The sequence below is a fragment of the Kwoniella shivajii genome, chromosome 9, assembly GCF_035658355.1.
Source record: "Kwoniella shivajii chromosome 9, complete sequence".
NCBI classification, from domain to species: domain Eukaryota; kingdom Fungi; phylum Basidiomycota; class Tremellomycetes; order Tremellales; family Cryptococcaceae; genus Kwoniella; species Kwoniella shivajii.
The window spans coordinates 72,752-84,361 of NC_085916.1; the positions used below are offsets into that span (position 1 = coordinate 72,752).

Genomic DNA, 11,610 nt, shown 5'->3' on the forward strand with positions numbered 1-11,610 from the left:
AGGAGATGTACGAAATTAACCTTTTTTTTTGGTGGATGAACTTTGTGAATTTTCTTGACTTTAAAGGTTGAGCTAATAAACGGTCCGCGATCCGTGTCAAACTTAAAGATCTTGTGATCAGAACGATCGTTGATCCACTTGTCAACCATGTTTCGCCTTTCTCTTCCTTCCAGAAATGTTCGACACCAATTCACGGGGATCCCCAGACAAATATCCGGAAGAATAACAAGATCACAACAAAGTTCCTATCGATCGTACACATCATCCTCTTCCTCATCGAAATCATCTTCATCGTCTTATCGATCATATGGTCTTACTGTACTCATAAGTAGTACCACAGCTGTCATCTTAAGTCAGCTATGGACTCAACGTAATCTAGTTCAATGTGATGCGTTCCAAGTCAAAACTGCTTCAGATAGAAGTAAAGCCTACGTTTCGCCAGATGACAGTCAAAGTCAAAGTCAAGGTGAACAGGTGATTCCGTCATCTGCTAAACCAGAATATGCATCTGAAGAAGAAGTCAAAAAAGTTATCGAGATATTGAAAAGTAAATTCAACGAAGATCAAGTAACTATCAATCCTGATGAACTACTATCTCATGGTGTGTCAGCCAATACATATCATGGTTCGTAACCTCTTCTTCTCATGTCGCATTTTTGGCGTGGTCGATTGGATATTCAAAGCTGATGATGATAATATCCCTTAGCCGCTGCTTTACCTAACGTGGTCGTATACGTAGAAACGACAGAAGATGTGTCTGCAGTAATGAAAGTAGCGAATCAATATAGAGTACCAGTGACTCCTCTAAGTGGCGGAACATCTTTAGAAGGACATATAACATGTCCATATGGGGGAATTTGTGTTGATTTATCTAGAATGGATAAGATGTTGGAATTACATGAAGAAGATGCAGATGCTGTAGTTCAAGCTGGATGTCAATGGGAGGCGATTAATGAAGAATTAAAAGAAAGAGGTTTAAACATGTTTTTCCCATTAGATCCTGGGCCTAGTGCTTGTATTGGTGGTATGATGGCTACCGGTTGTAGGTGAGTGATTTTCATGACCTGGGACAAATAGTTCCTTTCACTAATGTATCAATGACTGATTGAGCTTTGGGATATCAGTGGCACCAATGCGGTCAGATATGGTACTGCCAAAGGAGAATGGTTTCTGAATGCTGTGAGTACACATCATTACCCTTCCGCGGTTTATGGCAGCTCAATATCCATCCTTCCCTCCTCCATTCAGACTGTCGTCCTACCAAATGGTGAAATCATCAAAACACGGCAACGATCCAGGTGAGTATGATCTTCTCTTTTCAGAGATAACATCTAAATCTGTGGAACCTGCAGGAAATCTTCCGCGGGCTATGATCTCACCAAGCTTTTCATCGGAGCGGAAGGAACGCTAGGTATAGTGACTGAAGGTAAGTAACTTGAATGCGAAGGGAGATGCGGCATATGCTGACCTGTATATCAAGCTACCATCCGACTCGCTCCTATACTTCCGACTCGAGTGGCAGTGTGTGGATTCCCAGGTGTTGAAGAAGCTGTTTCCGCCGTTGGGGAAGTGATCAACCGTGGTGTACCCATGCGTGAGTAACTCTATTACACCCCTTCACAGCGCAGTCAGCCTATAGTAACGTCCGTTTGATCAGAATGTGTCGAATTATGTGATACTTTGATGATGGAAGCTATAAGTAGATTTGGGAATGTCAGTATGCCATTACCATCATTAGATACAATCTTCTTCAAGTTTCAAGGATCAGATCCAGCTTCTATTCAAGCAAGTATCAAGATCGTCAATGAGATAGCAAAGAAACATGGTGGACAAGATTTAGTTTTCGCTAAAAATGATATGGAAAGTAATGAACTTTGGAGCGCGAGAAAATCTGCTCATTGGAGTGCGATGGCTTTGGTTGAGGGAGGTACCTGTTATTCAACAGATGTTTGTGTGCCAGCAAGTAATTTACCGAAATTGGTTAAACAGACAAAGGAAGATTTGAAACAAAATGGCATCGTAGGTCCTATCTTGGGGTAAGTCATTCTTATGATCGTCTGCTCTTTTTCTTTTTCAATTAAAGTAACATAAAGGAGACGTGAAACGTTCAATGCTGAACTTCGTTCCGAATAGTCACGTAGGAGATGGTAATTTCCATTGCGCATTGATATTCGACGCAAAGATCCCTGGTGAATTCGAAAAAGTAGATGCTGCAGCTCACAGAGTAAGTCGAACTAAATATCCAACAAGAGGAAATCGTGAACTGACGATTCATATAGATGGTGAAAAGGGCAATAGCACTTCAAGGTACATGTACTGGTGAGTGTTTTGGATTCAGTTTTGAGTGAGGATACATAGCTAAAGCTTTAATAGGTGAACATGGTGTCGGCATTGGTAAACGTGTAAGTGAAAAAAGACTGTTTGTGTAATACTGGTTGATCTGATGCAAATGCCGATTACTCAATCATAGGAATACCTGCCTCTTGAACTTGGAGAGGGAACAGTAGCTGTAATGAAACAATTAAAGAATACTCTGGATCCTAAAGGAATCATGAATCCCGGTAAAGTGAGTATTGACAGTCGTCTCATCTGATTTAATAAATTCCATCAGCTAAACCACTCTACAACAGCTGTACCCGGATTAGGATTAACCTGTTCCAATGAATCCCATTATCCCGATCACTAACCGCAATTCTCGGTTTGGGTCTTCTGTAATTTCCAGACTCGAGGGTTGATTCCCGGATCATTTCTGGACAATCTGTAGATGCATAGAGCATACAACGTATTTTCCAGCTTGGTGACATCGAGTCATAGAAGAGAACGTTCAGATCTTTGTTATCATTTTCATAATCATAAGATCACCTTGTAACGATGTTTGAAATCAGCTCGAGCAAGCCTTACGATGCGCGTGGTGAATATCGTTTCTCGGACGCTGAGCGGGGTGCGTGTCTCTATTCGCTTCACATGAGACTAGCTGAAGGAGCGGTAGCGGTCCATTGCGTAACGACAACAGACATTTTGAACATAGAAAGAAGTATGAAAGCGAAATGAAGATCGATTCGGCTAATCCGATAGCTTTTTACCGTTCAGAATCCTTGTAATTTTGCATCGTCATTTCGACTGTATATACTTCTTTTCCTCGTTGAACAGAACGCAGGGCCAAGCAATCACCTATCAGATATACATCGACAGTCGGAGAAATGGTTGTCTGCTAGATACGGCATCTCCTATTGATGAGAGAAGACATTCCTTCACGTCAGCAATTATCCTCATAATAGAATTCGGTAAAGGAAGCCAGTGTTCCGTTCCCTGAATTCATGCAACTATCGGCGATGATCCGAGAATGTTAACTCTCTTTACCTCTCAAAGGTCATTATAGACTTTATGATCATGCCATTTATAGCGTACTTGCATTGTACATACAACACATATTTATGAGATTACTTGACACCCTCGTGTTCAAATTTGCCAGCCATTTTGCGGATTATCAGCCACAGGCCATGCTAAGCTTGTAGGTATCGTATCGTTCCCCCACAGCTCCATCCTATAGCACCAGATAAACAACGTCAGCATTGATGAGATGCTGAAGATCAGTCTTGATACTCACCAATACCGCTCAAAATCTAGACCATCTTGGTTTATCTGCTCGGCCTCGGGGGGGTCGGTAGAATTACCCATGCATGACCAGTTGCTCGACGAAGTGTCCCCAATCGCTTGTATAAGCTGATCCATCGTACGAGGAGAAGGTGAAATGCCCACCACCCCTTCCAGAACAGATGCGTACGCACTCGCAAGCTATTGTTGCGAGAGTCAGTTACCGTGATCAGCTTGTAGATGTATCGATCGCGGACAAAGCTTACAGTTCTCATTGACTTTATCTGTCTGAACCAAGAGACAGTCGATGTGAGTACGGCCTTCCAACGAGTCGCATTTGAGTGGTGAGGTTCCCATACGATTGACAGTAGCAACGTCAGAGAAGCCCGAAAAGCGAAGTAAAGGTAGTACCACTCTGCACCTCTATGACGATCTGGTTGAGTTGAGACGAAATGGCCTATCTCCTCGAGATTCGTAAGAGCTAGTCCTCTACAGGCACTACGAAATAGATCAGTCATTTGTTTCAGCCGCACCATCATCCGCTGATATATACACTGATGTAGACTCACTCTAACGCTTCGATGACACCAGGCGACAAGGCTTTCCGATGACTCGTATCCCAGGCTGCGGCAAGGAGAATTGGTCGATGTAAGATAGCTCTATAATCCCTTGCTCTCCAGATCTGCGCTCCCCTAGCGAAAGCGTACGGTCCATCGGTGTAGGAACGTGAGAAATCTGGCTCGACTTGTAAAGCAGAGAGTATCCTTTGATCATATCGTTTCACTTGTTCCACTGTAGGTGCCGGATGAGATTGCAAAATCCTATCATGTATACCACAAGCTACTTTGGCAAGTTTGGCTTGATCAATCAGTGGTGTGTAGAGTGTTGGCCGATCGCAGGACTCAGGCGCAGAGGTTGTTGATACAGTCAAATGTTCGTCGTCGCAATTGAGAGGAAAGGGTACAGCCGCCAATTGTAAAGGAGAATGAGCATGAGGTCGACCGAAGGTTACTGCACAACCAGCTTCTAGAGTTACTATTGACCACCACACCCTAACCCTGATTTCTTTCTCGAGTGCCGAGCATCTCCTACTGGTGACAGGTGTATGTAGTCCCAGTGCGGTCGCCATACGTATTGCCATGCCCAAACAGAGATACCCGGCGTTGGATCGATTACTTCGCTGTAGATAATTTGCCATTATAGCTAGCCCTTGTACTAGCGGTAACGTTCCGCCTTCAAGCATTTGTCGATCCAAGGATTTCCGAGCGGTTAGATAATAATGATATCCGTCATCGTCATCTTCGGATACAGCAGAATCGAGAGCGCCCATGGCGAATATCATGTACATCAGAACGTCGGATCCTGGTTTGACTATAGGTATAGCACCACTTATCTGAGCTCGTATGGTAGGCTCATGGACTAAAGGCGTAAAATGGTCTGACAGAAACTTTATTCAGTCATTGATATCACAGAAAGCGGGAAACCACTCACGGAAATATTGGAAATAACCATCTACTAAAGGTTTGATCTCAGCCGCCGGCGGTAAAATCACTCGACTCCTGGGTAATTCAGAAGTCCATTCTTGCATCGTTTCTGAATAGCTTTCCATGGCCATAGGGCGGGTAGCTATATAAGGACCGTTTGGAGACAAAGCCGGAATTGCTTGTGGTGAGAGTCGTTTGATGGCATTTAGGAACGTAGCACCTGAGGAAAGACCAAGATAGCTCGCACCTCTTCCCGAAGTCGCTAGACTCCCCATACCGGCGTCCGCTTGAATAGTACTTTGATCCATCAAATGACCCGAATGTTCTTGCCATTCATAAGCAACCTCTTCTCCATCTGAACTGAAGTGATATCGATGATGTTCCGGGTCCAGAGAAGCTTGTCTTGTCGGTGGAAGTGATATTTGACCTAACGGCGATGTATCTCGAATAGCTGAAATTTGGGATTCCCTGTGATTCGCAATTCGCTCGCGCGAAATACCAAGATGAGTTGAGGGTCTTACTTCGACTTCGGGTACATTCCACTATCAACATGATTAACATGTGCTCGTAGAAGTCTATTCGATATAGACGTCAACTCACTGTATTATCCTTTGGCTGGATAAGTTTCCTAGCTCTATCGCAAGCACGCTCTATACCGAATGAAATGGCATCACCCAAAGCCTGCTCAACCGGATACTCCGTGAACATCTGATTCCACATGTTCTCGAATATTCGGATTCTGAGTTACGCAATTAGCTAGGGCATCGTTTGTTGGGAATGGTCGTGAGACTTACCTATCCTCAAGTTCGGTCATTCGTTGTCTAGTCAACGGCGTCCTTATTTCTTTTCTTCCGAAAGTGCATTGGCGATCATCCTGAACGCATCTTTGACACGGCTGAGTTCCATTACATCCTACTTTTTTAGTCTCTAACATCATTTCGAGAATTAATCAGCTTCTTCAATGACACCAAGCGGTATGATATTGGTGGGCTCACTGCATTGTTCACAAGCGACCGCTACTTTGGCTCTTTTCGAAGGTCGAGGACTATCATTTCCTCCGTTCACAGACGAGGAATGAGCTCGATCTGTATCGTGATGGTGAGCATTCCAAGTACCCCGTTGTGTCAGTTCGAGCTCAGGTGCTCCCATTGATCGATTTCAGCTGAGTTGTTTCTCGGACTTGACGTACTGATGTAATCTAATTAAATGTCAGCTAAAGGTTCCACATTTCTCCGGGAATAACTGTTCCGTACACGACATCCTTCCGATCACAACAGGTGACGGCTGATCCCGCATGCCTAACCATGAGGGAAACACCATAAAGCTGTGTTAGGTGTGCTGCATCCCCTTATCTACCTATGATTTCAGGCACCTTTTTCCTGTCGGGGGGGGTTGATCGCCGACTTGACCGGAAGTGGAGGTCAATCACATAGATATAAAACTGGAGATGAGATGTCAGTTCAATCGTAAAACATCTCCGATAACATCGCATTTCAACTCAACATCGACGACTGTATATATAGTTGCCCAGAACTTTATCAATCTCATAGACTTGGTCTCGCTCTTTTGGGTGATCTTTGTTCGACGATCAACATCGCAACAACTCTTTCCTCTTGTTTCTCCTTTGTTTATACGCGCCCGCACAGTACCCAAAATGGTGAACGCAACTTCCTCTGGCCTCTCATTTGGCCCAATTCCGCTACCTCCCTCAGCCAATCCAAAGTACTTCAAGGACTTTGGTAGGAAAGTTGAAGGGTTTGATCCAGCTCAGATGACTGAAGAACAGAAAGAAGAGATCATTGACATGCTTTACAAAGTAAGTGCCGGTTACACTACAGGTCGCCTAAGTTTCGGCTGAACATCACCACCCTCGTAGCATTCAGTCTTGCTATTCAAGAATCTTAAAGTAACTCCCGAGCAGCAATACGAGATTACACATGCCTTCGATCCAGCCGCAAACACATATGGCCACGGTAATAATAAGACTGGAAGTACCAAATCGTCTATCCTCCATCCTGACCTAAAAACCATACCTCGACAGCCTCAGGTACAATTGATCGGTAACGGCAAGGTTCCAGGAGAATACGAGGGTTTGGAAAGTGTACGCTATCTCACTTTTGCATTTGAAGATGCAGCATTACTGATCAAAAATTGTCCATAGCCTCAATTGAAACACCCACACCACAAGACTTTCCACAAATCACCGGTCTCACAAGAAGATGAAGATAAGGGAATCACTCGATTCTATAGATGGTAAGTTCGGGATTGTAGCCCGTATATAATTCTGCTTCATATTACTGAAATATCGTTCTAGGCATATCGACGCTGCTTTATACAATCTCTCGCCACCTAAAGTTACATCTTTGTGGGCCGTCAAAGTTCCCAAGGGATCAGAGCAAATCTGCAGATATGATGATGGAACAGGCGACGAATTACCAGTACCTCTCGGTACGACGGCATGTAAGTATCTTACTTTCCAGTATCGACCGATGTTTCCGGTCAGTGCTCACCGAATCACCATAGTTGTCAGCGGGAAAAACATGTTTGATGTCCTTTCGCCCGAACTTCAATCTCTCGCTGTCCGTACAAAAGTTCGATATGTGAGTCAACTCGATTCGGTTGATCTGGTTGGGTGATACGAGCTCACTTGGCGATCAACAGGCGCCCCATCCATATGTGTGGATGTCAAAAGCGCACGCGCTTCCTACCGGTCTCGGGATCGAAAATGAAGGACTCGAAATGGACCTTGAGGAGCTCCCAGAATGGGAAGAGAGTAAGATTAAAACATTCCCAGTGGTAAGCATTCAATGTTTCCGATCGTTTTCAACAATAATACATTCTAATCTGAATTTGATGTATCTAGTGTTGGAAAAACCCTGTTACTGGTGGTTTACACGTTCAAGTTCACCCATGTGGTGCTCATCAACTCTTGATCGATCCATTACCATCATCAGCCTCGAAAGAAAACGCACTCTACCCCCAAGGAGCACATATAACGGATCTCACCACTGTGCGTGAGACATTATACAAGCTACAGCGACCTGGTATCTCCCCGGAACTGGTTTATCCCCAGGATTGGGACGAAGGAGACCTGGTGTTATTCCACAACAGAGGATTATTACACTCAGTTGTGGGAGCATTCACGGAAGAACAATTAAGGATGTTCCATCAGGTGAGCTTGTTTGCGCCGACAGCGATCCAAAAGGAGTTGCTGATCTGTCATCGTCAACAGTGCAATCTGGCAGCATCAGAAGATCCAGTCGGACCCGATGACGAAGATGTCAGGAAATACGCTTGATTAGACTGTCTGATTGGACCTGCACAATGAGAAAATAACGGTTGTATCATTTGTCTGAGTATTTTCGGGGTCCCTATATACATCACCGTCTTATGAAATCATCGCTTCGACGAACAGCATCATTACTACGATGTATATCTACAAGGAAGATCAATGAAGAGAATCATTGTGATCCTTCACCACTTGCGTCCGAGCCTCCAGTATAAGGCTGTTTACTTATTCTGGGTCCTCCCGAAGCATTACTTCTTCTGAGACCACGATTGGGAGACAGAAAGTACGGGTCTGCCGTGGGACTGGATGCAACCGATGAGGCATTGGAGGTATCTGGAGCAGACGAGCTGATTCGAATGTCGCCTTCAGCATGCTGTACATGTCATGTTCAGCGACGAATTCGCATGTCTTTCGCAAGTGAGCCGAAGACGAGAAGACTCGAGCGAAAACAATACGCTACTCACAACGGGAGACTTGGGGCTAAAATTTCCGCTCAAGGTGGAGTTAGAGCCAGATGCCATGGGGAGAACGAGCTGGCCGTCATGTCCAACTGGGTTTGGCTTGTCTGGTCATTCGACGTCAATGTCATCAGATCGCTTTAGAGCTACGCAGAACCGATCTTAAAAACACGTACTAGTCACTTTAAGTCTTGAGGGCGCCGAAAAAGCAGCACCACTTTGCCTAAATTGCGTGAAGGACTATATCCATAAATCGTGAGCTGACGTTCACTCATTGTTTGCTTTGTGATAGAGCTTACAACAGCCGAGAGTTCACTTTTGATCGTGTCATAGTCCTAAATATCGAGTGTATCAGCTTGTGCCCATGTTATAATTTCGATCGACGTGGCAGATGATCACCAACCTTATGCGAGAGTCGGACGAGATTTTTGTTATCGATATCGATACCGTTGGACTCGATGAAGGATTTCGCGTTATCCCTACCACACTCCTTCCATCGTAAAACTGAATTTCCTTGTTTATCAATACCGTTTGGTACTTTAATGTAGGTCTTGCTCCAATCTGTGGGTTCCGGTTCCCCTTTTTCAGAATCATCCGTAGAATACTGCGGATCGCCTCTCGGGGGCACTTGCAAGGAGTCGGGATTACTAGAGGACATCTTTATTACGTTCGAAAAGCGCTTCAATGGTTGGTAAAAAAATGGGGACAGATGTTGATTTGCTGTTCTCGATATGTCCATATATATATATTCATATAAATCCAAAAGCTGATCGAGTCAACTTTACGATTGTAGCATCGCTGAATTGAAACTCCCCATTATGTCAGCTCGGTTAATGAGGTCGTGTCATAAAGCATATCAATGGACGCTCGTGGGCCTAGATCAAGTCCAAAGAGGCGGAGGAGCAATTCGACTTCGTAAACAGCAAGAAAAATCGTAATCTGCTAGATATTATTGTAACTCAGCAATGTTTCACCATCGCTCTCAGAGACCGAGACTCCAACTCGGATTTATGCTGTGCTGACTTCTCACGACTCAAAGGAGAAATCACCGAGGCCTAGAGGCGATATCGGAAAGATTCTCATCCTCGAATGGGACTGTACTAACCCCTCTTGTAATCCTGTGACGACGAGAACCTGGCTACGTAGCTTACATCATATGAAATACACCTTTCAAGAACGACTTGCCGGAGTCTGAGGGTAATCCTTGATCTTTATCAGATCCTTGGTACGGCAAGACACCTGACTGGCAACGGTGGATAGTCTGACCGACCGAGATATGAGTCGCAACGTCCCTTCTTATAGAATGGGAAGAATGGAAAGTCTGGACTCGCTACAATCAATCAAACGTGATTCACCGACTGTCCTGTGGCGGATGCTTTAACTCAGTCTGAGAAGATGACCTGCAGATACTAACCTTTATGCATTCGTTATATAGTTTGCATACCACGACGACCGCGTTATGTCTACTCCTGCTCGAGTGCTTACTCTTTCTGCTGGTCATGATAGGTGGGTGGATCTTGCCAGACACTTCCATCGAGACTAAAAGGATTGCGATTATCGGGATACTGTGCAGTAAGATGTACCAGGCACATTAGCCTTTCCCATAGATTGAAGGATCTGACACACTCACTCTAACAGGCTCATAATGAGCTTGATAAACGATAGAGCCGTCTATTTCGGCAAATCGAGCCGTGTCACTTTCTGAGGTACCAGCTTGAGCAGAAGTTTGGGGATCAGTCCTATCCCAAGGTTGGATAGCATATGGCCTCGTGGTAGACTGTTGATCAATTTCAGTTTGTCGTCGAGTCGTAGTTCTGGAAGCAGATTCGCATTTGTAGTTAGTATAAGATGGAGCTCGACGAGAATTTTCCTCCATTCTGGCTAATGTCGCAGTAGCGGAAGATTGAGTGTTCTGACTTGTCGCCGATGGGTTGACTGCAATGGCCGACAACGTGCATGTTGGTTAGCTGTTCATGTTGTAATCACTTCAACGGGCAGACTTACACGTTGCCCGTGCTCCGGGTAAATCCGGATTGAATCCGTTGAAAGGAGGTGGATTATTCGAACATCGATACACAGATGATGAGGGGCTCTGTCAAAACAAATTCACTTGTCTTGAGCACGAGTACACCGCGAAATTCCGTCGTAACTCACTGCACTATTTCCATCGGTTGGCCTAATTGGAGCTTCTACAAGGCGTGTCTGACCGCAATTCTCTCTGGTACAAACCCCAAATGTCATTTCATTGACGGATGTGACCATCAGATATGTGTCAGGATGCTTAAAGCACGTCTCAGTAGTACTGAGTTCGCCGGCTGGATACATCAGAAGTGATGAGCGATGTGAGTAGACAATTGCTTGAGAGCAAGAATTATATCTTGTTGTAATAATTAGAGTGCTGTTAGGCTAATACGCACAAGAATAACAGAAAGAAGAATGCAGATTGGTCTGATTCATCTAGCTTTTATATCGAAAACAGAGGGAACTGAGAATCGCGGGTCTTGTCATGATCATCTTTAGATCAGTAAAATCGAGCCACTGACCGAGCGGACATTATCGCTGACTACGTGCGGAGTTCGTGATGAAAGGTTATCGCTCACTAAGGTGGTATCGGAGTCGATGGCAACATGTTACAAATCGGAGATTGTTAAAAGGAGAATTTCATTCCCTTCAGTGACCGAGCTGATTTTTGACATATGACAATGGTGATATTTCCGCTGAAGAGTATCCTGGGAATTGCATTTCGCTGAGTTCAGAGAGAGTGAAACTATTGTACTCGGTCATA

General features: G+C 44.5%; 5 protein-coding genes across 5 annotated transcripts; 2 read left to right on the top strand and 3 right to left on the bottom strand.

Moving 5' to 3' along the window:
* Positions 1 to 147: 147 nt before the first annotated feature.
* On the top strand, positions 148 to 2,686 carry IL334_006348 (uncharacterized protein; the record flags this gene model as incomplete). The annotated part of the gene is made up of 12 exons (XM_062938052.1): positions 148 to 625; positions 707 to 1,046; positions 1,125 to 1,179; positions 1,249 to 1,298; positions 1,353 to 1,426; positions 1,481 to 1,594; positions 1,658 to 2,036; positions 2,134 to 2,224; positions 2,280 to 2,319; positions 2,374 to 2,402; positions 2,471 to 2,566; positions 2,612 to 2,686. The coding sequence occupies 12 exons, from the start codon at positions 148 to 150 to the stop codon at positions 2,684 to 2,686; spliced, it is 1,821 nt and encodes a 606-aa protein (XP_062794103.1).
* Positions 2,687 to 3,459: 773 nt separating this feature from the next.
* Positions 3,460 to 6,227, bottom strand: IL334_006349 (uncharacterized protein; the record flags this gene model as incomplete). Its single annotated transcript, XM_062938053.1, has 8 exons — positions 3,460 to 3,544; positions 3,608 to 3,795; positions 3,861 to 4,092; positions 4,164 to 5,031; positions 5,086 to 5,620; positions 5,679 to 5,817; positions 5,873 to 6,005; positions 6,074 to 6,227. The coding sequence occupies 8 exons, from the start codon at positions 6,225 to 6,227 to the stop codon at positions 3,460 to 3,462; spliced, it is 2,334 nt and encodes a 777-aa protein (XP_062794104.1).
* A 505-nt stretch (positions 6,228 to 6,732) lies between these two features.
* On the top strand, positions 6,733 to 8,376 carry IL334_006350 (uncharacterized protein; the record flags this gene model as incomplete). The annotated part of the gene is made up of 8 exons (XM_062938054.1): positions 6,733 to 6,894; positions 6,955 to 7,179; positions 7,240 to 7,331; positions 7,393 to 7,538; positions 7,602 to 7,678; positions 7,740 to 7,874; positions 7,942 to 8,250; positions 8,311 to 8,376. 8 exons carry the CDS (start codon positions 6,733 to 6,735, stop codon positions 8,374 to 8,376), a joined length of 1,212 nt encoding a protein of 403 aa, XP_062794105.1.
* Positions 8,377 to 8,539: 163 nt separating this feature from the next.
* On the bottom strand, positions 8,540 to 9,483 carry IL334_006351 (uncharacterized protein; the record flags this gene model as incomplete). Its single annotated transcript, XM_062938055.1, has 5 exons — positions 8,540 to 8,740; positions 8,832 to 8,932; positions 9,002 to 9,065; positions 9,125 to 9,160; positions 9,229 to 9,483. 5 exons carry the CDS (start codon positions 9,481 to 9,483, stop codon positions 8,540 to 8,542), a joined length of 657 nt encoding a protein of 218 aa, XP_062794106.1.
* Positions 9,484 to 10,306: 823 nt separating this feature from the next.
* On the bottom strand, positions 10,307 to 11,087 carry IL334_006352 (uncharacterized protein; the record flags this gene model as incomplete). The annotated part of the gene is made up of 4 exons (XM_062938056.1): positions 10,307 to 10,390; positions 10,456 to 10,760; positions 10,830 to 10,917; positions 10,980 to 11,087. The coding sequence occupies 4 exons, from the start codon at positions 11,085 to 11,087 to the stop codon at positions 10,307 to 10,309; spliced, it is 585 nt and encodes a 194-aa protein (XP_062794107.1).
* Positions 11,088 to 11,610: the final 523 nt, after the last annotated feature.